General features: G+C 44.6%; 1 protein-coding gene across 3 annotated transcripts in view; it reads left to right on the forward strand.

Moving 5' to 3' along the window:
- The window catches only part of ZNF236 (zinc finger protein 236), a 1,086,161-nt gene that overhangs the window by 373,445 nt on the left and 687,886 nt on the right, over nucleotides 1-24,830 (forward strand). For all 3 annotated transcript variants that reach the window (XM_069218833.1, XM_069218835.1, XM_069218834.1), the window contains one exon: nucleotides 2,551-2,801. In XM_069218833.1, the coding sequence (XP_069074934.1) occupies nucleotides 2,551-2,801 (251 nt within the window). The remainder of the gene's footprint in view (nucleotides 1-2,550; nucleotides 2,802-24,830) is intronic.

Raw genomic sequence — 24,830 nt, forward strand, 5'->3', positions numbered from 1 at the left:
GCATTACTAGGACTTTTTCTGACTTCGAATAGCACCATTTCATGTTAGTGCTAAGAAGTGTGGAAACATACATTTCTACATCCAATCTGGTGCTTGGGACAGAGTTAAAATAATGATTAAGCTCGAGCCATGCTTTCATTAGAAAGAACGTTAGTGAAGTGTGAATTGATGCAGCATTATAGCTTATAAGGAATGCTGTGACTCATGTTTGACTGCAGTTTAAAAAAAATCTATTTAATGGATAGAAAAATTCAATATGGCATTTGGTATAGTTATATTTTGGATATGTAAATTATCATTTATTTATTTAGATGATATGCCATTGTGTTTTAAATTGATCCAATATCAAGTATTGGGGAAAAACAAAACCATGATCTGAAGTTCTTGTTCCAGGGTAAAACTGCTTCTATCGATTGATCGCGCTTCTCGACACTGACAGTGAAGTGCTGCACTAGCATATTAAATCAAGAGCTCCAAACCTGGGCTGAGGAAAAGAAGTTGATTCTCCTGACTCAGACCTCTTTCAAAAAGGCTGTCACATTGAAGAGAACTTTATCTGCATCTCTCAATTGTTTGAAGCCACAATGGCAACCAAGGGGAAGGCCCTCTACGCAGCATTCATCTGTTTGCAAACAGCATTTAACTGTGTATCACAACCAAATCTCTAGGCAAAACGTAACTTCTGGGCCATCCCTCCAAATTTATTAAAAGCCATCATTACCCTTTACTTTGACACCTGGGTAAAGATAAGAGTCAGTGCCGGATGGACTGCTAGGGGCACAATCTGGCCAAAGAAACGCCTGAAGCAAGACTGCATAGTGGCACCACTTTTATTTAATCTGCATCTGGCTGACCTCCCAGGTCACCTGGCATTAGTGAGGGAATTCCTACCTAAAATGACAGGCCTCCAGATTTAGTCACTTAAGTACGCAGATGAGAGAGTCCTTTTGGACCAAACGCCTGCTGGCCTTCAGAGGCTTTTTAATACGCTCACTGTCTACTGCAAGGCCAGTCGTTTAAAAGTGAATGTAATGAAAACAAAAGTAATCATAATCTCCCACAAACTGGTAAAAAGAGGGACATGTTTAATCGAGGGGAGTGCCAGTGAGGTGGTGGATGCATACAAATATCTGGAGGATTGGCTGGACCACACAGGCCACTTGGCAACACACATCAACGCTCAACAGAGGGCAGCAAACTCCTTAGAATGTGCTTTCTGTAAAGGCAAAAATCTATGAAGAATCCAGATCTATCCCCTCTTCTGAAGGTAATTGAGTGCAAATTCGTCCCCACCATTGACTACAGGGCATTGACATTCAGAGATAAAATGGCTATTGGTTGGACAGAGCACAGTCTTCTTGCTACCGAAGAGTATTTTTGCTTCCAAATTGCACATCACATGCTCAAATCTGTCAAGAGTTTGGGTTAGCCTTGCAACATTTAATAGTAAAAGCCAAGTTCCTAGCATATAGCCTGAAAGCCAAGCTGGCGAAGGACCACATGTTCTAAAAAACTATCTGGGAACTGATAAGTAACCCGGCAACAAATTGGCACAAGTATCTAAATCTCACTATCGAGGCCCTGGAAGCACACACAATCTGGACAAGTTGCCTGCTGGTACCAGTGGTGGCTAAGCCGCTGATTAAACAAGCTAGGCTAATATCAACGGATCTTGATGCGCAAGCTGTAAAGAAATTGGGTCATGAAGGTTTTTTCCTTAACACCCTATCATCCTAGCTTTCTCTGCCCCTCAACTTGACTACAAAATGTCAGCTAATGGGCTTGCAGGTCTGATTAGTAACTTTGAAGTCCTACCGGTGTGGCCGAAGGAACCTGGATGATATCGACAGACAATGTCGCCTCTGCCCGAGGGGAGAGGAATCACTGATCCATATGCTCGCTATTTATGATGAGTTGCTCTCGCTAAGAAAGTTCTCATTTCGACCGGTCTGGCGCATTTTAAATGTCCAGACTTTTCATAGCGTCATAGAAGCTTGCCTTAGAGGTGAATCCGCACAGCTAGCTGTCTGCTTTGTGAAATTCATGAAATCTGCAGTTGCTTTTGGTTGCCATGCCGAATCATAGACTCTAACAATGATGAACTTGTCAGTGCTCTAAAGGCTCGCTAAAATCCCTATTCTGTATCTGGCCTGTAAACAGGTACTGAAGTGGGCTAAGGGGAGCCTTTTAGTTTGTGGATGAACAGCCCTCTCACTATTGATGTCCTCTCAATGCATTTGATTTTGACATGTCACTTTTTTTGTTATTCCTCCTAGCCAGTGCATTACATATAAGCTCTTCATATATTTATTTGTGCAGCTTCTCCCCTGTTCAGCCCCTCCCCGGATTCTAATGATTTAAATTAATCATGCAATAAAGTATTATCTGATCAGCTTCTGTTCTTTAATAGAAAATACCAAATTGCAGGTGCAGCAAAATAGTAACTTTTAGTTCTTTCGCACTGTTTATTCATATTTGTGGAGTTTGACCTGTATGCTATAATTTATTGATGGTTCCTAATTTTGGGATGTCTATGCACTTCCTTTACAGACCTGAGCTTGTTGACCAACTCCAAAAGAGCCAACAGTCTTCCTCAATGAATGATTCTACGGTAGATGTACACAGTATCCAGGTTTCAGATCAAATGCAAGTAGAGATCGAGAGTGATGGTCTCCCTCAAGCAGAAGAAGTAACACCTGAGGCAGAAGTTATTTTACAGTTGGAACCACATCAGATTGTGGGTACTGAAGATTCCGAACTAGGACATGTTCTAACTGAACATCCCCTGCAAGAAGATGAAGGTAGATATATATTCTTATGAGAAGGACGAAGCATGATATTAAAATAATTGTTGGCTTTATCAAGTTTAATGGGTAGAGAAGTTGGCACATGTTTAGCACACTTTTTTTGAAACTATGGCAATTAAAACTATTTAATTTCACAAAGCAGTGCTTTTAATTTGTAAAAGTGGGCACTAACTGAGCTAAATAACTACTTTTGAAGGGCATTAAAAGGATAGCAGGAATAAAAATAAATCTAATTAATTTATTTAGAATTGTGGTGTAAAGCTATTTTCTGATGTATACTTCTAATTTCAGATTATTCAGCTATATAATATAGTGGGAAATCTAAACCCAGAGAAATTACACTGCAATGATCTCCTCTCCCAGTAGGTGGCACCGTGTTGCTCTGCACTGACTCCATACCATGCCGAAAATGATGGAGCAGACATTAGCTTTTTTATTTCTCTGCCCTTTGCCCTGAATCTGAAACATCGCTCCCAACTTTGTCCGTTTTTTGGCGAAGCTAGGAAATTATGTCTTCACCAGAAACAACAGTATTTCTAATGTGCAGAAGAAGCAGGTGTCAGTCACAGACTCGCAGGAGTTGTATTTACTGGTGCTTGTGCCTAGGGTAAGTGTGCCCTCATGCATGCCAGGGCAATTCCAGTCTGAGAGGAGAGCTGTCCATCACCAGACCCAAGAAGACATCACAGTCTAACCATGGATCCAGCTACAAGTGGCGTGGCCAGTCAGACAACCTGTGGCTAGGCAACATAGACCACCCCCTGGTGACCTGGACTACACTGGAGAGCCTGATTTTGAACCTTATTGTTTAAGCATCAACAAATAAGATGAACCCAAGTTCCTTTCCAACAAAACACCTGCATAAGATATCGAAATTATTTATGCTTTTGAAATAAGATTGGTTTGCTGAACTGGCTGAATAAAACAATCTATTAACCTCTTTAATGCAGTAGACAAACCATTCACAGCAGACTTCCTAAAGCAGATTCAAGAGAAGATATAGAACAGAGAAACCCAAATTGTGGTCACTTGAGGTAGTATCTATCACGTTACACTAAAATCCCTCAGAAAGAAATCATTCAATTATACCCTGACAAAATGTTGAGTTCTCACCAGTGTATTCTCACTTTGGCCAGGATTGTATTGACCATGATTTTTTTTCCTACTTGACAACGATTTACTAGCTCCAAATCAAGGGAGCATCTTCTCACCGAAGATAGCCACTCTTCATGGCAGAAACTGAGGAACAGTTTATCTACCAAAATTCATTATGGCAATACTGAACCACCTGGTATTGATACGTTGACAACATCCTTTGTGTATAGACATGTAAAATTAATGAACAAAAACAATTCACACAATAGCTGCATGATCGATCTCCAGACATTAAATTTAGCATGACCAGTGATTATAACAACACAGTCTTCCTAGATGTTTCAGTGACAATTTAAGATGGGCACCTAGTTGCAACATTATATACACACCCAACTGACGGGGATTATTTATTGTGAATTTCATCCAAGGAGTTTGAGTGTCAGGTTAACCTGTGGACAGTTTGAGGATCCAAAGAGAACTACTCAAGCCAATAGAAGTAGTTCTCACACTTTAAGAAACTACTGTAGACTGGATTTCCAAATACTGTATGGAAAATGCTTGTAAAAGATCATGATTCTCTGCTTGTGAAACATTACTTGAGAAGAGACACAGAGAAAAACTTCACGCCGTGGTTTCTGTCACTAATTACAGTCCATTATTGAACCATATAAAAACAACACCCAGCACTGGCATATTTCGCCTGCTTGAAAACTCAAAACACTCGCCCGATCTTTGCTTTGAAAAAGAATATTAGACACCATCTGGTGAGCGCATACCAGGAACCATCCTCACACAGTCAGAACAATCCGAGATCTATGATACCCTGAGCACATCACAAATGTGGTGAATGCTTCACTTGTTCCCAAACAATAGAGGACACTAAATTTAAGCATATTGGCAAAAAGGCAATATACAAGTGTAGGAAAGTCGCTCTGTCACTCTTTTTGGCATGGTTACCCCTACATTTTGCCTGTTGTCAGTGTGCTTAGACTTCTTTCACTGGGATCCTGCTAACCAGTAATTGTGCTCTCTCCTCTAAATTTGGTTGTTGTGGTACCATTTATGCCCCACAATTGGCATACTGGGGTACCCCTTTAAGTCCCTAGTCTATGGTACTTGGGTAACCAGGGCATTGGTACACCAGGGGTCTTCCATGGGCTGCAGCATGTATTATGCAACCCATGTGAGCCCATGCAAACTGTGTCTGCGGGCCTTCCTTTAGTAGACTAACCACTCTAGCTCAGAGGGGGAATCTCTAGATAGGGAGTTCAGCAACCTGAGGCTAGAAGAGGCCAGACCGAGGCTGCAGCAGCAACAGTTAACCCTAGATAGGGAGGCCTTCCTAGTGGAGAGGGAAAGACATCATTTGGGGTTGGTACTCCATGGTGACAGCAACCGCTTAAGGGAAACCAGGGTCAGGGAGGACTCCTTTGACTTCTGAAACTCAGCAAAATTGTCCCACCTTACAAGGCTGGGGATGATATCCGCAAATGGATCACTGCCTAGGAGAGGGCCTGTAGAGTACAGAAGGTCCCTCAAAGACAGTGGGTAGCCATATTGTGGCTTTCCTTTACTAACAAGGGTACAGAGAAACTCCTCACTGTTAAGGAGGATGATGCAGATCATGGCACTTAAGGATGTTTTTTTTTCTTTCTTTTTTTGTTAAATAAACATATGATTCATTAAAATCTTTAGAAAAAGTAATGTCCTTGACATAGTGTTTCATTGTATGTATATGTACACTTCTTTCTTGGAGTGTTTTAAATTAACTTTTAACAAAAACTTTTTGATGAGAAGGCAGTGCTTTAGGAGCACTTTTCACAACGATTCTGGAAGCTAAAGTGCTTTATAAAATACATGTAAGATGCAGTAAAACTATCACCAGCAAAAACATCACTCACAAGTATAAACATCCACCAACTGTTAGAATGAAGATGCGCAAATGGGCCAGCTCAAAGGATTTTGAAAGATGTAAATGGTTTCTTTAGTAAATCCTTGGCTTTCGTGGAGACCAGTACCAATTTTTGCTTATTCTAACAGAAGCGATAAAGCCGTAGAGTAAAATGTACTATTAGGCACTAGGTTTTAGTAGATGAGCTGTCTCTAAATATTTAGATATCTCAGGAGTTTCTCCTTCATGCAGTGGCATGACCTTAGCTTAGGGGGTGGGGGTGGTGGCTGAACTGGCCCAAGGACAGTTGTAGTAGCTTTTGACTTGCCTGTAGGGTGTTTAATGGGCAATGATCTGGAGACTTTAGCCTGGGCTGAAGTGGAGTTGGAAGCCCATGCGGAAATGTTGGGCATCTCTGGGCACATCTTTGCACTAACAAGAGCACAAGCCAAGAAACACAGAGAGCAAGAAGCCCTGGAGCCTGGAAAAATGGCTGACTCGTCTACAGTGGCGTGCTTCTCAGGCGCTTGGCAGAGACTATGCCACAAAGTGGGTAAGAAGGTTCTGTATTTCCCTCTGTTTCCACTGGAGTATCATCCCTTACTGCCGGTCACCTATGAAACCCTGTGTAGGCTTCAGTTCAAAGGGCGAAGTCTGACTCATTGGGTGATTTGCACCCCAGTGGTATCTTCATTAAACAAGCTGACTATTTGACAGACCTGCCGACTTCTTCCCTGGAGGTATTTACCTACATGTGTCTGAAATGTAATCCTAAGGCAGCTTTACCATGCATCCCAACTGAACCCCCCACATTCATTACCCTTTATAACATACTCCAAGCCTCTATGCCTAGGCACCCGGTTTCCTCATTGTATCGTACAGCACAGGCAAAATCTCCGGGTTATCAGGGACAGGCACAATCTCAGTGGGATGTAGAACTTGGGATGGCACTCACTGATGAGCAGTGTCTGTATTGCTTAGCACAAATAGCATAGATAGTGTCCAATATATACTCAGAATTATTAATTACAAGTTCTTCCATAGAGCGTACTACACTTCTGCCTAGCTGCATAAATTTGGAGTTGGGCTGGATGATGATTGCACCAGGTGCGGTATGATCAGTGCCAATTTCCTTCATCTTGCTTTGTCTTGTGGGACAGTAAATTCATATTGGCAGGAAGCATGAGCTGCTGTCTCCATGATAGATGAAGAACTTTCCGTGACCCACCAGAACGGCTTCTCTTGGGCACATCAAAGACTTAGACACGGCACATAGAAGATATGTGGCACTGGCCCTAATGGGTGCCTAAATTCAAGGGTTGGATTATGGACCTGATATACTGCAATGAACAACTGATCCTGTATCCTGAATGCATGCCTCTGGCTTCACGGCCCTGAGATATATGGGTGCCTCTCCACACCTGTCTTTTGGCGCAAGCACCTTCCCCCTGCTCAGCATTCACAATCTGCTGATGCTCCACTTATTGGCACTATTTAAGGTGCACATGTAGTGCTGTGCTCCCTGCTAATCCATTCAGTGGTCCCATGCTGGCCGCTTCCCTAGATTTTCTTTAACCACTTGTGATGGTGCTCTTTTATTGTAACTGTAGTTGCTATATGTGTGGGTTGGATGCAGTATAGATTGATATGCATGGGTGGGAAAGGGAGAGGGGCAATCAGAAGTATTTTACAGCTCATGAATTCATGTCACAACTCTTGTTGTTTTTTATTTATACTCAATGAAATTCAACAAACACATTTCAGAAAAAGGAATTAGTCATACATGTGCACCACACTTAGCATATGCTCTTGCCATGTTGCTGCTGTAATCTTCAGAGTGACAGATGCTGTGAACACAATTGGCCCAGACCATATGGTGGTCAAACATGCATTGTGTGGCAGACTAATAACAGGCCACTTACCAAGAATATCCTTGTTCTACCTCTACGTAAACAAGTGGTAACACAGTACTGCCCCCCAAAATATGATAGCTTCAGAGGTATGCGCATATGGTGTCCTTAATTGTTGGTAACTTGGCATTTTCATATATAGGCTGTACATATGTTTTCTATTTTTCTCTTTTAAACTAGTACACATTTCTCCAGTAGGTACATTATGCACGGGGTGATCTTCATAGCAGTCACAAAGATCTGCTCTTGTTACACTGACAGTTCATTTTTCCACTCAACAAGTGTCAATAGATGCCAAATATCCCAGAAATACAACACAGACGCTTTATAAACATCTTTTGAATTGAGGAATCGTGGCAATTGAGACAGCTCAGCAGGCCAAGTAGACTACTTTCCAAAGCAGACCCATTGCTCTCTAGCAAGTTCTTGCAGACTTTCAAGTGATATTTCCTCACCTCTGGGACACTGACTGTCCACAACATCAGCCCTGAATCTCAAGAGTTTCCCGCACTTTCTGCATTGCAGAACTGAAATGGTTGATGGGAGAAAAAGTTCCCTTAACCAATTATAGAACCTTATTATTTTTATTTTTCAGTGCTGCAAGACAAGTTATCCAGATACACTTAACTTGTTAACCCCTTTAAACCCAGCCCCGGCACTTCTTTACTATCCTTGGTCCACAGTGCACCAGCTCACTCACTCCACCTCATATTGATTATTTTCTTCCTCTCTCTGGCTCATAGCGTCAAGACCATGCTGTGGTCTGTTTCACACTGGTTTTCTTACGTTCAGCTGTTTGCTGCTTGAATCCCGTAATGAAAGCATTATTGCATCGCCAAGAGATTCCACCAGTGATGCTGGAACACTGCTCCTTTGGACGTTAGTCCACAACGAACTTTGAGTCTTCTCAGTTATTTGTTGGAGAATGCACCTACAGCCATAGTATGAAACTTACACCCTTCAGAATTCTGCCCATGGAGTAACAGCAAATATCCTTGGAGTGCCCAAACTCTCTATTTTGCTAGACTATTATGAGATGTCTTTGCCTCCTGCCATGCCTTCTGCTGGAAAAATACCCTCTAGTACCACAGTAAACGACAGTGTGCTTACCACAAAGTCCAGATACCATCTTCTTGGAGGTTTTCAATGAGGAGGAGTTCCTAGAGTCTGTTGTGACTTAAACAGCAGTCCTGTGACTGAGGATCAGGTTGAATCCCCTTACTTTGGCAGTGCCACAAAGTCAGTCTCGAATCCTGAAATGCCTAACAGAGGCAGAGCATTGCTCCCGCAGGAGACAGACTCTGGGCCTGGAGTCAAGACAGGAGAGGCAAAAACCTTTGGGATTAGCCCCTCCACCTGGGATGCCCCTGACTTGAGAGACTGGGAGGACATTAGCGAGAGCCCCTTCTTAGACCATTGAACCGTGTCACTCTTGAACAGTGAGTCAAGGCCCCTAAAATGAGCACTCTGAGCTATAATCTATACTGAAAGCTGCTTCACCACTGGCATTGAAACCTACACTGAAGTTCACCATTGATACAGTTATCAGACAGCACAGAGGGATGGATCTCCGAAAAACTGTTTCTCAATGCAAAGTGGAAGAAAACACAAGACTCTTGCCACGCCCCCCAGTTTCAGAACTTCTCAGTATGAAAGACAGGATAGCCTTCAAAGATGTGCCTGGCCTCAACCACTCAGTCACTTACCCCAGAAGGGCCAGGAACTCAGCCACTAGCCCAACACAACTCCTGCCCTTAATTACAACACTTTCAGCTCCACCCCACCCCGAAAAGGATACTGACCTTGAACCATACCCTGTCAATCCATCCTCATCCTGTGATTCTACTACCTAACATGCAGTAGTACTACAGGTGACCCAACACCTTCAGGTAAAAGTGCACACAGTGCTGATTGAAGATGACTTACTAGTTGAGACCCTCCCCAAAACCGAGAGGACTGTGCAATACCTCTCCATATACAAGGGAGTGCTTAGGTCAGCCACAGACTGCTTTAATGAGCCCATAAAGGCCAAAGTGATCACAGCCAGTGTCGGACAAAAAAAGAGTCCAAACTAGCCATCTATTACCCTATGTATATCTCTTAGCAGGTAGCTTTTGACATTTGTCCTGATGAGAAGTCCAACACAAATGGTCCTGAAGGGGAAAGTATAGAGTGAGAGAATCTTGACCACAGCGAGATCAATGCCCCAGATCGATCTTGGCCTGGGGCAATGATCTCGCTTTGGTTAAGAGATAATCTAACCTACGGATCTTGTTGAAATGCATGAAGTTTGGATATTGTTTCTTCTTTAATGGCAGAAGGGTGCAAGTGATTTTAGCACCAGAGAATGGTTTTCTTGTGCACCACTCTAGGAAATACACGGACCATTGGTATATGTAACCTACTTACCTTACTGGGCGTCTCCTTCAATGATTATTGTCTCGATGATGACCCAGGTGTTAAAACTATATAGGGGTCAAAACATCAACAATTTTACATTTGACTGGCTATTCCATAACAAATTACCAAAGGACCGCAACGTTCATTTCCTTTGATGTTGTTGGTTTCAATATTGTACATTGTTACCAGTCATGTATATATTTTGTACAGCACTGATGCGCATTCTCACTTAATCACTTGGACTGCATCGGTACACAGTTTTTGGAGCACCTATTTTTATTATGCTACATGAATTTAACTAAGTACGTGTTTTATGTTTATATTTTGAAACTTGATACTGGGTTAATGAATAGTATCCACTGTGGAAGTCTGGGGTATACTTTGCCCTTCAGAGCCATTTGTGTTGTATATATCATTTACCTTACCCAGTTCCTAGGGTTACCGGGTAGCCCCTTATAATATTGCAAATGATGAGGAGTCCAAGCACCTACAAGGCAGAGTGCAGGGCTTTTAACAGCCACCCACGGGCGTATTTCCAGTTTTGTGGGGCTCCACTTACGGTACAAGCAATTTAACTGGGAGAAAATGGAGAAGCTGGTGACTCTCCTCCGGAGTCCCACAAGAAATTAGGACGGGAGCTATCTGCTAAGTGCTAAACAATTAGCAACTCCAGCGTCAGATGTTCCCTCAGATAAGGTATCAAATATTGCTGTTAAAGGGATTAACACCAGCATCATCCTCTGGCAGGCATTCCTGGCTCATGGTATCTGTATTTCAACCCAAGGTGCAGCAGCACGTCTTTAATGTCCCTTTTGATGACCAGCATCTCCTCAGTCTCCAGGTGGACCAGCTGCATGAAACAAATCAAAAAGGGCATGGACAGAGCAAAGTCTATATACACCCTGCAGTGGATCAGTCCCAGATCTGCCTTTCGCAGTCAACTTCTTTCCTCAGTGGAAAGAGATCACCTCAGATCAGTGGGTATTTTCTATTGTAGGAGAAGAGTATTGCTTCACATTTCACGCGTTCCTACCAAACATTCCACCCCGTGCCACGTCTAAGCTCAGGCCACCTCCTGCTCTAAGAAGAAGAGGTTTAAGTGCTCTTTCTGGAGGGCTCCATTAAATCAGAGCCTGCACAACAACTCAGGAAGGAAGTTTACTGCCTGTACCTCTTCATCCCATAAAGAATAGATTCCTCCAACTGATCCTAGTCCTCTGTTAAACAGCTTCTTCCTTTCCAAACACTTTACTGTGATCACCCAACTAGACAGCATCCTGCTTCTCCTCCAGGATGCCAACCTTCACATCCATAATGCCAAGCCCATCACCAATAGTTGTGATTACTACCTGTTCGAGGGGTTTTCTTTCAGCGTCACTACGGCTCCAAGAGTGTTTACAATGTGCCTAGCGTTAGTAGCAGCACATCTCTGCAGACACTTATACATGTCTTTCTATACATGGACAGTACACTGATCCTGAGCAGCAGCAAATGTCCATGCCTAGTACAACTCAAAACAGCCGTTTCCCTACTTCACTGGCTAGATTTATCCAGCAGTGTAAATGAATGCAGCTTAAATCTCAGTAGGTTCAGTCCTTCTTGAGGTTCTTCCTAATAGAAGTACAGGAAAGGCATATCACAGCGAATAGAAGTTGATGGTACCCCAACTGCTGTTGCCTCTCTGTGGACACACCATCCCATCACTGTGCAAGTTGTGTTGAAACAGTTGAGTATGGTGATTTCATGCATTTCAGTTGTGCAGTTTACCAGATTACACATGCTCCTGCTCCAGGTGTGCCTCTCAAGGCAGTGGGTGCAAGCAGAAGGACAGTGGGATGATATAATGTTGGTTATGACCAGGACTCAACATTATTGTGGAACTGCAACAACCTAATGCTCAGCAGGTCCTTTCTAGTCCCCGTCTGCATAGGACCATCACCATCAATGTGTTCTCATACAATGGTCACCTTCGCAAGATGATTGTCCAAAGCATCTGCACTCCTCAGTACCATGAGTGTGTTGCATTACCTACCTGGAGGTGTGAGCTGTTAGTTTAGCCCTCTGAGGATTGTAGGGTAACAGTCCTAATTAAGGTGGACAACCTGACAGTTGTGTAGTGCATTCAGAAACAGGGTGGGTGGGAACCCATCTCCCCCTTAGTCTTCCCAGCTCTCTCAACTGGCTGTAGACCTGTTCAGCAGGTCATTTCAAGTCCAGGAGTGGGCACTCCACCTCCAAGTCCTCAAATACTTTGAGTTGGGGTATGCCGACCATAGACCTCTTCACCCCTGCCAAAAATGCAAATAGATGAAACCTCACCTCATGGTACCTGCATCCTCAGTGCATGGGCAAGGCACTATGAATGAAATGCCCAGGAATATTGCCATATGCTTTTCTGATCCTCCTCTTCATCCCATACAGAGTGAGTAAGATGAGGTTTCCCTGACCCTCATCCTACTGGCACCAACCAACCTGCGCACGACAGCCCTGCTATTCAGTGCTCCATCAGATGTCATTCACTCCCCACAAGAAGCTTCCGCTGAGGCCAGATCTTCTCGCTTAGCATCAGGGCAAGCTCAGATACCCAGATAGATGAATCTTGCCGCCCAGCATCTGATTTAGGCTATCTCAAAATCCAGATAAATCCATGCTTTTCCTACAAGAGATGCAAGAGACCATTACTTGCGCCAGTTAAATTATTGTATTGCCACATTATTCTACATTATTTTTTACATTAAGAAAACGTTATTAAATAATTTATAATGAAATAATAAATAAGTACTGTTTTTATATCTGTTTTACATTAATTTATATTTATTTATATTTTTAACTATTTTATGTTAAATTATGTCCTATGGGGTTTTATTTTAATTTGCTACTTCCATTACTTTCTTTGGGAGGATGTAGCACTGGTTGGCCATGTGTAGTGCTAGAATTAACTCCAAAAGTGTGAATTAATACAAAAGTACAGTCTATGACTATTGAAAAGTAGTAAATTTACTAAACAATTTAAGCTACTTTTTTGAATCAGGCCCTTGAGGCCCAGTGTTACTCCCTTCTTTCCTGTGTATCAAGCATTAGGGGTAGAAGGCCTCATATTCCTGCAATGTCCTCTCTGCTCCCAGGTTTTGAGCCTTTGTGATTAGTTCTGTCCTGCGATTTCTTTTTTAATGGATATGTGGTTACAGTGTCCGATGGGCGCAGCAATTTTGGATCCTGTTTTCACTTTTGCCAGCAGCAAGATAAATGCTGCAATTTTAGGGAAACACTGTCTAAACCTGGCTTCTATGCAGCACAGGGTGGATGCTACATTCTTTAAATTTTCCATAATGTACAGCAGTTTTTTTTATTTTCAGAGTCTACCATCCTAGGTAGAATTCTCAGCCCTGATGACTCGCTGGACTTGGAGCTTAGCACAGGAGCATATTCCTGGGTCTCTGCTCCAGTCACGTCCCCAAAAAATAGCTTTCTAAGAGTTAGGAGGATAAACCTGATAAAGCATTAAGGGGGTCATTATGACCCTGGCAGTCGGCGTTAATATGGAGGAAAGTACTGCCAACAGGCTGGTGGTACTTCACTGCAAATTATGACATTGGCGGTTTGGCTGAAGCCAAACCGCCAATCTACCACACCGACCGCCACAGCGGTAATGGCCGCTGGGCTGGAGACTTCAGCCTACAGCCCGGAGGCCGTCACTTGCCCGCCTGTGGGGTTATGACCCCGCCTACTGCTATGGTTTTTGTGGCATCCTTACCGCCACGAAAACCATGGCAGTAAGCACTATCAGTGATAGGGAATCCCTTCTGATAGGGGTCTTCCGCGCCCCTCTCCCCCTCCCCAGGTTCCACCCCACCCCCACTTCTTTCCAAACACCCCTTTCATACACACCCCTCCCTTCACACACACGCACACACACCCATTCTAAAATTCAACCTCGCATGCATACATGCATTCACACACATATCCACACACACTTACATATATACACGCAGACACAAATTCACACTACTCAACACACATACAACACGCAACACACACCTGCATACACGCACGCACAGACATACACACACCCACACACACACAACAACCCCACCTCTCCCCCATGCCGGAGCACCCACTTATCTGGATCTCGGCGGGTCCTCTGGCAGGAGACGGGACGAGGTGCTGCTGCCAGCAGCAGCGTCCTCCAGCAGAACACCGCCAGACTGTATTATTCTCAACTGGTGTGGCGCTGCTGCTAGCAGCAGCATCACCTTACTGCCATCTGCTGGCATGGCCACAGCCGGATTTCCGCCACTCCTAATGACCCCCTAAGTTCTTGAAACGTTTCTCATAGAGTATTTTCTTTGTAATCTATTTGATAGAAGGCATTCCTTTAACTGACACCAACATTTCAACCGTTTTACTTGAATACGATACTAACATTGATTTTACTGGTATCGATCACAATTAATTGCATCCACCCTCCTTTTAACCTTGTAGTTTTCTTTAAGCAATCCGCACATTGTCAGAACTGTGCAAGAAGAAATCTGGGGATGTTGCAAAGGACAGGGCAATGGAGCACTTAAAAGGAAAAATTTCAGTTGGCATACTGCATTATAGAAGCTAAGAGCTGTACACATTTTGACTTGTTTCACCCTTAGATAATTCTAGATTGTCATGTTTTAGCAAATATGATCTAGATTACTGAAATACGGAGTTGGGAAATTTTCTTTGCCTCACACGCTTATTTATTTTGATATGCTTAATTGCTTTTTTTAACTTGCAGTCATTCATTTTTTTTTTTTTTTTAGAACGTTTCATTGTTCACATTTGGAGTGTCCAAACATTACATTACAAGTAGCAAAGAAGTATAAAAACTGCCAGGATTAATACCCTTATTCATAACATAGAAAACAGTAAACAGTTCTGCAGCATAGGAATCCCCGGTCTCCCAGTGGTTGTTCAATACGGGCATAACACTGAAGTGGCTGGGCTGGTGGGGTGCGTCACAAAAAAGTGTGTGGGGGGAACACATGAATAAGCACATATAGTAGCCAGGGGCCCAATAATTGATTTTCTATTTAGGGCTCTAGGCGGAATGAGGGGACAGCAACACTGCAACATCCATCTATCTCACTTCTTAATCACATCTCCACAGTCATCTTACCGCCCAGTCCATCTTGCCTCCACTGGTCCACTGGAGAGCATGGGGGCTGTCTGGGCATGCTAGATCTCATCTCGGTCCCCAGCTGCTGTCTGCAGGGCCTCAGCCAGGGCCTCTGGTGAGTTTGGGTGGAGTCTTTAATTAAAGCTTCATGGCCCTCTCCCAGGAGGTCCATCAATTCACCCTCCATCCCCAAGTCCCTATCCACATTGTCTTCTGTGTGGACTTTTCAAAGCCTACATTCTTCTGCCACTGCTCATTCCAGTAAGTCAGTCTTTGATTTACCCCTGATTGGTGGTATCGGATTGGTCCAATGAATGAGGATGTGCTATCAGGCCAGTGCAGTCCCAGAAGAGCAAATTTGTACCTCATGTTCCGACCTTTTTTAGGAAGTGGCAATAGTCCTATAAGGCAGTGTTGATTCAGCCCCTATGCCCATCACCCTCTACACCTCTTGCAATATCTCCTCCCAAAAGAGTCTCACCGCCTGGAATGTCCATGTGATGTGGCTGAAGTCATCTGGGGTCACACTGCACCTTGTGCATCCAACAGAGTGCTTTGGGTAAACACTTATGCAGTCATTGTGCTGCCAGGTAAGCTCTACCTAGATAGAAAATAGTGTCAATTTAAATATGATGTTATTGGCTTCTACTTATACTTGTGCCTTAACGTGCTAGCATTCTCCATCCGAGAGGGTGAAATCTAGGTCTCTGTTCTAGCTAGCGCGTGCAGATGCTGAGTCTGTCTGTCTATCATTTTTTAAAGGCAGCATACAACCTGGTTATGATACTTCTAGTTGACCCAGTGCGAGTCACTGGGTTCGTCTGGGAAAGTCGTCCACAGCTTTGGGACCATGTGGGACACACTGGCGTACTGAAGAAGCTGCCCGGGACCTATTCCAAAGTGTGTTCCCGCCTCCTCTACTGTCATGAAGGCACAGTGCAGAAATAGGTCTCCCTCACTCTGACAGTCACCATCTACCCATTGTAAAAGATCAAGGGAGTTCTGTATGGGGTGAAGGGGCGCAGCCACCAAATAGTGAGAAGTTTAGCTTGTGGTGCTCGCTTCAGAACTTGAGTGACCACCATTTCCCATGCTTGTGCAACCTGTGATACTTTAAGGGGAGTACCTGGTGGCACTCTGTGGCCTCTCTTGAGGTGTTTGGAAAGGGCGTTGGCTGTAACCAATCCTTCTAGAAGTGACTTCTCTCAATTAAGTCTGTATACACACCAAAGCGCAGTATTCTGGAGCAGTCCAGCCAGATAATGTAACTTTAGGTCTGAAAAAGACCTAGCTCGCCCTCAGTAAGGTCCAATTTTAAGATCTTTATTTGGACTGCTCCTTTTTCCTGCCCACACCAAGGATACCAACAGCCTGTCAAGCTGTTGAAATAAGTAGTTCAGTAGGACTTAGAGCGAGTTCTGCATAGAGTTGAGGCATCTGTACAGCACAACCATTTTGATCAGTGCCACTCTGCCCATAACACATAGAGATAGCGTACTCTAAAATTGTTTGGAGACTGTGAGGCCGTCCACAACCCTTCCCATATTGAACGTGTATTGTTGATGTTTTCCTGCGTTATCTGCATTCCCAGGTAACAGAATAGCTGAGTCTCCCAGGGCAGTCCCACCACAGGGAGGTCGAATGCTCCCCCATCACCCAAGGACGTCAGGGAAAATATCCCTGTTTTGGAGTGGTTGTCCTGTAGGCCAGATATTCTACCAAAGTCAGCCATAAGGCACAGGAGGCAAGTTGCCAATCACTCCTTGTTGGTCACATATATCAGAGTGTTATCAATGTACATGAACACAGTATGTGTCACGTCACCCATTTGCAATCACCAATCCTTAAGTGCCGCCCTCAAATGTATCACTAATGGCTCCATGGAGAGTGCAAAGAGGAGTCGAGATAGCGAGCAGCCCTGCCTAGTCCTCCTCTCTATGCTGAATAGGTAGGATACCACTTGTCCATTGCGCATTCTTGCCTTGGATGTTGTATATAACCATGCATCCAGGACAAGAATCCTGGACCAAGACCACATGGAGGTCGGACGCTCCCCCATCAACCAAGGACTCCAAGGGAAAAATCACTGTTTTGTAGCAGTTGACGTGTAGGCCAGATATTCTACCAAAGTCAGCCATAATGTTGAGGAGGCAAGGTACCTGTTGGTTACGTATATCAGGGTGTCCTCAGTATACATGAACGCAGTATGTGTCCCTTCATCTACTTGCACCCCTCAATCCTTAAGTACGGCCCTAAGATGTATCACCAATGGCTCCATGGTGAGCTCAAAGAAGAGTGGGGCTAGCGGGCAGCCCTGCCTCTTCTTCCTTTCTATGCTGAACGTGTTGGATACAATCTGTCCATTGTGCATTCTCACCTTGGGTGTTGTATATAAGCATGCACCCAGGATAAGAATCCTGGACCCAGATCCATCCTCCGCTGCACCTCCCATAGATACTCCCAGGACAGGGTATCAAATTCCTTCTCAATGTCTAGGGCAACCAACACTGCCTGATCAGTGCCACAGGTTTCGTGCAACACATGGGAAAGCCGCCGTAGGTTCATATGGGTGCCCCACCCTGGCATAAAGCAACATTGGTCTCGGTGCACCAAGTGTGTGACGGTTCAGCCCAGTCGCATCGCAAGGACTTTAGCAAGTAGTTTTGTATCCACATTAAGCATAGATAATGGTCAGTATGAACTGTAGTCTACCTCGCCCTTGCCTGGCTTCAAAAACATTATTATAAGGGCTTCTCGCATTTGGATTGGCAGTGTTCCATTTGTTTCAGCCTCGCAAAGAGTCTCCAAAAGACCAGGAAGCAAGGTGGCGGAGGAAGTCTTGTATTATTCAACCAGGAGACTGTTGGGACCCAGGCATTTCCCACGAGCCGTGTCCTATAGGGCCTCCTGTAACTCCTTCAACTGTATGTTTTCATCTAGGCCCTCTCTCCCGGCCAGCAAAAGTTGGGGGACCATGACCCCATTCAAAAAATCTGCCACTCTGTGTGCCTCATCTTCTGCTAGGGCCGGATATCCCCCTGCAATGTGGTCTCACAGCATCAAATGTATCTGCTCCACAGCCATCCCGCCATTAGGCTAAGTGAGGGAAAGAACGTCGACAGGGGCCTGTCCAGTTTGAGCAACCAAGCCAGCATCCGTCCGGACTGGCCCTCCTCCCTCTCGAGCTGATGTCTATAATCCCTCTGCACGTGGCAATTTAATCTGTCCCAGGTGGTAGAGACCCTTCAGTGTGCCTCTCTCAGTTGTGCATCTCTCAGTGCCTGCCCCACTGTCTGTCATTCCGGTCAGGTAAGGAGTTCCTCCACCTCCCTCAACTCCTGTTCTAGTTTCTTTTTGGTGCCGTAAGTCTTGTTAAGACTTTCGCCGCAAACAGCTACCTTTAAAGCACCCCACTCCATTCCACGCAACCTAGTAGTATTCCAGTTGGTGTCAAAGTAGCCCTGTAGTGTCAGCTGCATGTCTGCCTTATATTAAGTGTGCCCCAGTGTTTCTGGCTGCAACCTTCACGGGGGATGCTTACGCTTGACCAACGTCCACTCTCCCTGCATTCCAATAACAGGGAAGCATGATCTGACAAAAAGCACACCCGTTATTTCACCTCCCGAACGTCTGGTGTGCTATTATCGGTTAATAAACATTTGTCCAGCCTACTATAGGCCCGGTGCACGGGTGGGTAATGAGAAAATGCTCCAACAGCTGTTAAATTGTTTACTAGGTTAATCTCTCTTTGGGTTGTTTTTTGCCCTGGAAAGTGTAAGGTTGTTAATTGTTCTTGTGTGTCCCTAACCTTGTTCACTGTCGCACTTTTAAAGTGCTAAAATGATGTTTGATGGCATGTGTGGCTGTAGATTCACATGCTCTGCACACTTCTGCCATCTAGTGTTGGGTCTGAAAGGTTGCAAATTGTTTTTCTTCAAAAAGTCTTTTGAATCACGATGTATAGTGACTCCTCCTCTTGCTGGTGATATGCATAGGCATCAACTCCATTGTTAAATTGTTTTTCCCACTGTTAGAGCTGGTCGTGTTTATGCCGAGCTCTGGATTGAGACAGTCTTTTAGGAGTTTTCTGTTTGGCATGCCTTCCTTAAACTTGGTATTGTCTTTCAAATTGGTATTTCCTATATTCTGCATTCCGGGACCGAAGAAACTATCCATCAGATTGGTGCGCTCTGATAAAGGCCTTTTGGGCCAACATTTTCTTGATTCCAACTGCACAAGAATGAAATTCTGATGGAATGGACTGCTTTCCTTTTCTCTCCTAAGTGTCACGCGAAGTTCCTGTATACCAATCTGCACTAGGTCTGCAACCTCTGTTTGTCACCGGATCATAGATAGGAGGACTGCTAGGATTACCAGTCTTTTTGATCTAAGAACACCTTGCGAGATCGGAGGGTCCATCGTCGCAAAAATGCAGCAGCAGGAAATTGAGGACATGACAGATATTTTCAGTCTCCAAGACACCATGTATGAACCGGAGCAGGAGCTTCAAGAAGCCTCAGCTGCCGAGAAAGAGGCCTTCTCCAGAGGTGGACACAATCTTCTAGATACAACACCTTCCTCTGGTTCACCCAAATGTGAGTAAAAGCCCCACTGCTCAAACCAAAAGGCCCCCTACTACAGAAGCAAAGGCTACCGGGCGCCACTGCCTTCAGACCATGGCAGGCACTGAAAATCTCACTTGGATGCCCTGCCCTGCCACTGAGTTTGGCTTTGAAAAACAAGCCTGAGCCTTCCTCTTCGATACCAAGCCAAACACCACCAGCCTCTGCACCAAAAGCTTCTGCTTCCCACTCAGCACCGGCTGCTTCAGCACGGAAGAAATCGCGGTCTGCTTCAGCATCAACAGTTTTGGGTTAGAAACTCAAGAGCACCTTGTCACTGAAAAGCCTAAAGGTCACCACAGCCTCTAAGCCGACTTCTTCCATCGAGCCTATCCTCCACAGAATAAAGCAATAGCTCCACACCAAGCAATCCCAGCTTCATATTCAGCCTCAAACGAAACATGTCTTGGTTAAGGCTGTCGTTACCACACCTTCTAAATGGCAGCTTAATTTTGAGGAGCCTATTGACACACCCAACACCTCCTACCAAGCACAAGAAAGTAGATAGAGACTGGGCTGACATACACCCACCTCTGCCTACATCTCCACCACCACCTTGCTCCTCACCTCCCAGGGTGACCCTCTTGACATCACACCATAAAACTTACCTCACTCTTTTCATAACACTCATGATACAGGGGATGATAATGTGCCTTTTTCTGCAGACACTGACCCATGGTCTCAGTATGATGTTGACCCATACACTGACATAGACCCTGATGTCTACCCAACGAGACCATCCCCAACAGATGATACTACTTCCTTTCAGGAACTTATAGGGAGGGCAACCACTTACCATCAGGTGCCCCTAGACAAAGAACCAATTGTGGATGATTTTCTATTCCAAACCCTCACTACATCTAATAGAGCCACACAATATCTCCCCATGCTTAAGGGCATGATGAGGCATAGAGATTACATTTTTAAGGATCCTGCTAGGGCATGCATAATCACTCCGCATGTAGAAAAAGGTATAAAGCTTACCCTTCAGATCTTGTTTTTATTTAAGGTCAGATACCTGTAGATTCTCTGGGGGCCTCTAATGCGAGAAAAAGAGCCAACTCATAAGCAGCTACTGATGCTCCACCTCCTGACAAGGAGAGCAAGCAGGTGCATCGCCTATATACAAGGGCTTCTTGCTATATCCGATCATGCCCACTGGGGTGAAATGGAGGCGCTCCTCCTATACCCCCCCAGAGGAGCACAGGAAAATGGGGACAAGAGATTGTTAGTGAGGGACAGCTTATATCGAACAACTCTATTTGCTGTGCCTTGGACTCTGCAGACACAGCCGCAAGAGTCATAAATACCAGTGTCCTCTTACGCCGGCATGCATGGCCATACTTTTCCAGATTTAAGCAGGAGGCACAACAAACAATCCTAAATGTAATTTTTGATAAAGGGCACCTTTCCGACCCGCAGGTTGATCCGCCTCTCGAAAAGATGAAAAAGGTAATGAAGAGACCAAGTCAGTGGGAGCCACAATATAAAGCAGCCTCCCAAACATCAGCCCCAGAAACATCCTTATCTTACCACAAAGGCCAACTTCATTCATCATACCACAGACGATTTTTTTAAGGGTTGCTACAGAGGAAACAATAACAGAGGCCAAGTTAAAACACCCTCCCATAGAGGTTCTTCCACTGCCTCCAAGCAGTGACTCCCTTCACCTTCCCTCACCTGTCGGAGGACGACTTCAACTCTTTTTCCATCACTGGCAAAATATCTCAACAGATCAATAGGTGTTGGATATTATCCAGCATGGTTACTGTCTGGAGCTCAGTTCCACACCTCCAAACACCCCCTTCGTATTCACAAGCTCTCAACAGACCATATCATTCTCCTCAAACAGGAGGTGCAGGCTCTACTAGCCAATGGAGCGATAGAATCAGTTTCTCTGCACCATCAAGGAACAAACTTCATGCCACAAACATATGCTTACTGAGTAAGTAACATTTTCCTTTCCAGTAGACAGGGAGACCTAGGAATGTAGTTGTAGATTTTGTACTCTTTGAAATATGTATATCTAATATAGACATCAAGCTGGATCCGGAAACTTTTCCCCGCAGCACGTCTGGCCTTCGGAACAGGGGATCGAGCAATTCCGTACTGACGTCGCCCACCAGATATGATGTTAACAGAGTACATAAAACCTTCTTTCCTATGTGCTACGTCAATTCCTCCTTTTCTGTGCTTGCAACGTGGATCCAGTAACGGTTTGTAAGGTCGTTTTCAGCCTACTTCGACACCTTCATCAGTGGAATAGTGTGCTTTTCCCGGTCTGTCTCTTAGGGGTTTAAATCCTGTAGATGACAAATGTTGGCCACAGAACCCCCAATGAATTTGTATTTGGTGCCTGGGTGAGCACCATGACTTTGTAGAGCACAATCACTGTTGTCAACTTCAACAGAAAGCGTGGCGGGAGCACTGTATGAAGCTTATGGTGGTGCGGCTTTCGGAACCGTCTCTGACTTTCTTTGACCTTGTTCTCCTTCTCAGGTCAGTTCGCTGGCCATTCAGGGAGTCATTCTTGTGGTTGTTCTCAATCGACATCATGTGGTAAGTCACAAAGCAAGGAGGCGAAGTCGCAGCAGTTGTCGACTCCACTTTTAATGGCTTGCCTCCATTCCCCAGATGAGGAGTTGAGGCCCGAATGGACCCAGCAATTTCCCTCACTATTCTGGGGCAACTCTGACCCAGATGCCTGGATTTTATGAATAAGATTACACTATCTTTGGAAAATCATCTTCCCCTGGACTCCCTTTTGTTCCCAAGGTGGTGCAAGATGCTTTAACAGTGTCTCCGCTTGCAGATTCACCCTCGACTTCAGTTAGGCCTTCGGTTTCCAAAGCTATTATGGCACCAGTGCACAGCCCTTTAGGGTTCACACCTTTGGTGCCAGAATCTGATTAGCTGACTCTTGCAACAGTTCCAATTAAACTCATACCCCTCTCCCGTTCTGATGTTGATATGGCATCATTTAGGCACCAGTTGACATCTGGTATGGTGACGGTCATGCTCCCTCCATTTTTTGGGGAGTCTCCTCAAGCTTGTCCTTCAGAGAGACATGGTTTGGAAGGTGCTGAGGAGGAGTTAGGGTTTTCACATGATGCTCAGCCTCCCATGGAGGACTGCTGGTTGGCTGATCTAGGGGCAGCTAGTGGCTTGGATTCTTCTCCAGCCTCAGACCTCCTTTCCCCGCCTGGCCTTGCTACAGAGTGAGTTCCCTTCTAGCTGATATGCTTAGGAGAGTTGCTGAAGTTTTGGAACTAACACTTCCCTCTGTGGAATTGGCTACTGATCCTCTGATGGGTGTTCTCCATCATGGCCAAATCGAGGTTGAGTCGGTACTGCCTTACAGTGAAGCGCTACATTATATTTTGTTATGGGCTTGAAATAAGCCTGATGGAGGGGCCCCTGTTGATTGGGCTACATCTCAGAGGCTCTGAGCAGCCCCTGGTGATCCGGCCTGCCTTCTGCAACATCCTACTCTTGCAGTTTGTTGGTGCAGGCTGTTTCCACATCATGTGATATTGACTCTCTCCCTCATGTACCATATGATAGAGATTTCAGAAAACTTGATATTTGTGGCAGGTGGATATTTCTCCTCTGCTAGTTCTACTCTGCCTTCTCTTGACACGTCTTGCGTTCTTGGACTTTTTATCCCATTCATCATGGGACTCATTGGAGCCATCATTGATGGATGATACCTGGAATGATCTTGCCCCTCTGATCTGAGCTGGCCATCAGGCAGCTAAGTTAATGATTCGTTGTGGTATGGATACCACTGATTCTGTGGGTCCGGCTATGGCCTCTTCACTGGCACTACGTCACCATGCCTGGTTATGTACCTCTGGATTTTCAGAGGCTGTTAAAGCCACTTTGACATTCCTCTTGATGGTGCCCACTTATTTGGTGCACATGTAGACTCTGCTTTAAGACATTTTCAAGACAGTCGGATTGGAACAGCAAACTAGTCATCTTTGATACTCTGCCTAGCCAATTCTCCCATACTAGATTATATGGGGAACACTCTCACAAATGAGCCATGCTTCGGCAGTGCCCGTGAGGTTTTTTTCTTTCCTGTGCCTGTTTCACCTAATGATGGCACCCGGTGGGGTGTCCTGCTTTCTGCAGAATTTATTTGTTCTTACACTGTCAATGACAGGTTATTATTTTTTGCCTTTCCTGGGGCATATATTACCTTAGTACCCAATTGGGGTTTTCATACCTGCTCATTTCAGCCAACCTTCTTAGTGATGTTTTGATAGCATTGTGCGGATGCACTGTTGCTTTGTTCCCCTAATCTGCAGTATGTGGTGCAGAAGTGGTAGATTTCCAGTCCGGGCTTATCGATGACAGCTCTTCAACTGTTTATACTTTTTTGTTTATTAAGTGATACCTGAATTACAAGTCTTACAGTCTTTTTTTTTTTTTTTTTACTCTGATGAAGAACTTGGACTCAGGAGTTGACACCTTCATGGCATATACTTTACTCTAGGTGAGTGGCAAGTATATATATGTCTATATATATATATATATATATATATATATATATATATATATATATATATATATATTCGATGGCATGTGTAGCTGCAGATACACATGCTGTGCACTGTTCCTGCCATCTAGTGTTGGGCTCGGAGTGTTACAAGTTGTTTTTCTTCGAAGAAGTCTTTTCGAGTCACGGGACCGAGTGACTCCTCCCTTTCGGCTCCATTGCGCATGGGCGTCGACTCCATCTTAGATTGTTTTCTTTCCGCCATCGGGTTCGGACATGTTCCTCTTCGCTCCGTATTTCGAATCGGGAAAGTTAGCTAAGTATCGAAAATTTTACGGTATTGTTCTCGTTCGGTACCGCTTTAGTGTTAGTGTATCGGCACCGACATCAAGACCGCTTCGGCGGCCCTTCGGGGCTTCCACTCATTATTGAGGCCTGGCCGGCCCGACCAC

Source organism: Pleurodeles waltl, chromosome 2_1, assembly GCF_031143425.1.
Source record: "Pleurodeles waltl isolate 20211129_DDA chromosome 2_1, aPleWal1.hap1.20221129, whole genome shotgun sequence".
Classification (NCBI taxonomy): domain Eukaryota; kingdom Metazoa; phylum Chordata; class Amphibia; order Caudata; family Salamandridae; genus Pleurodeles; species Pleurodeles waltl.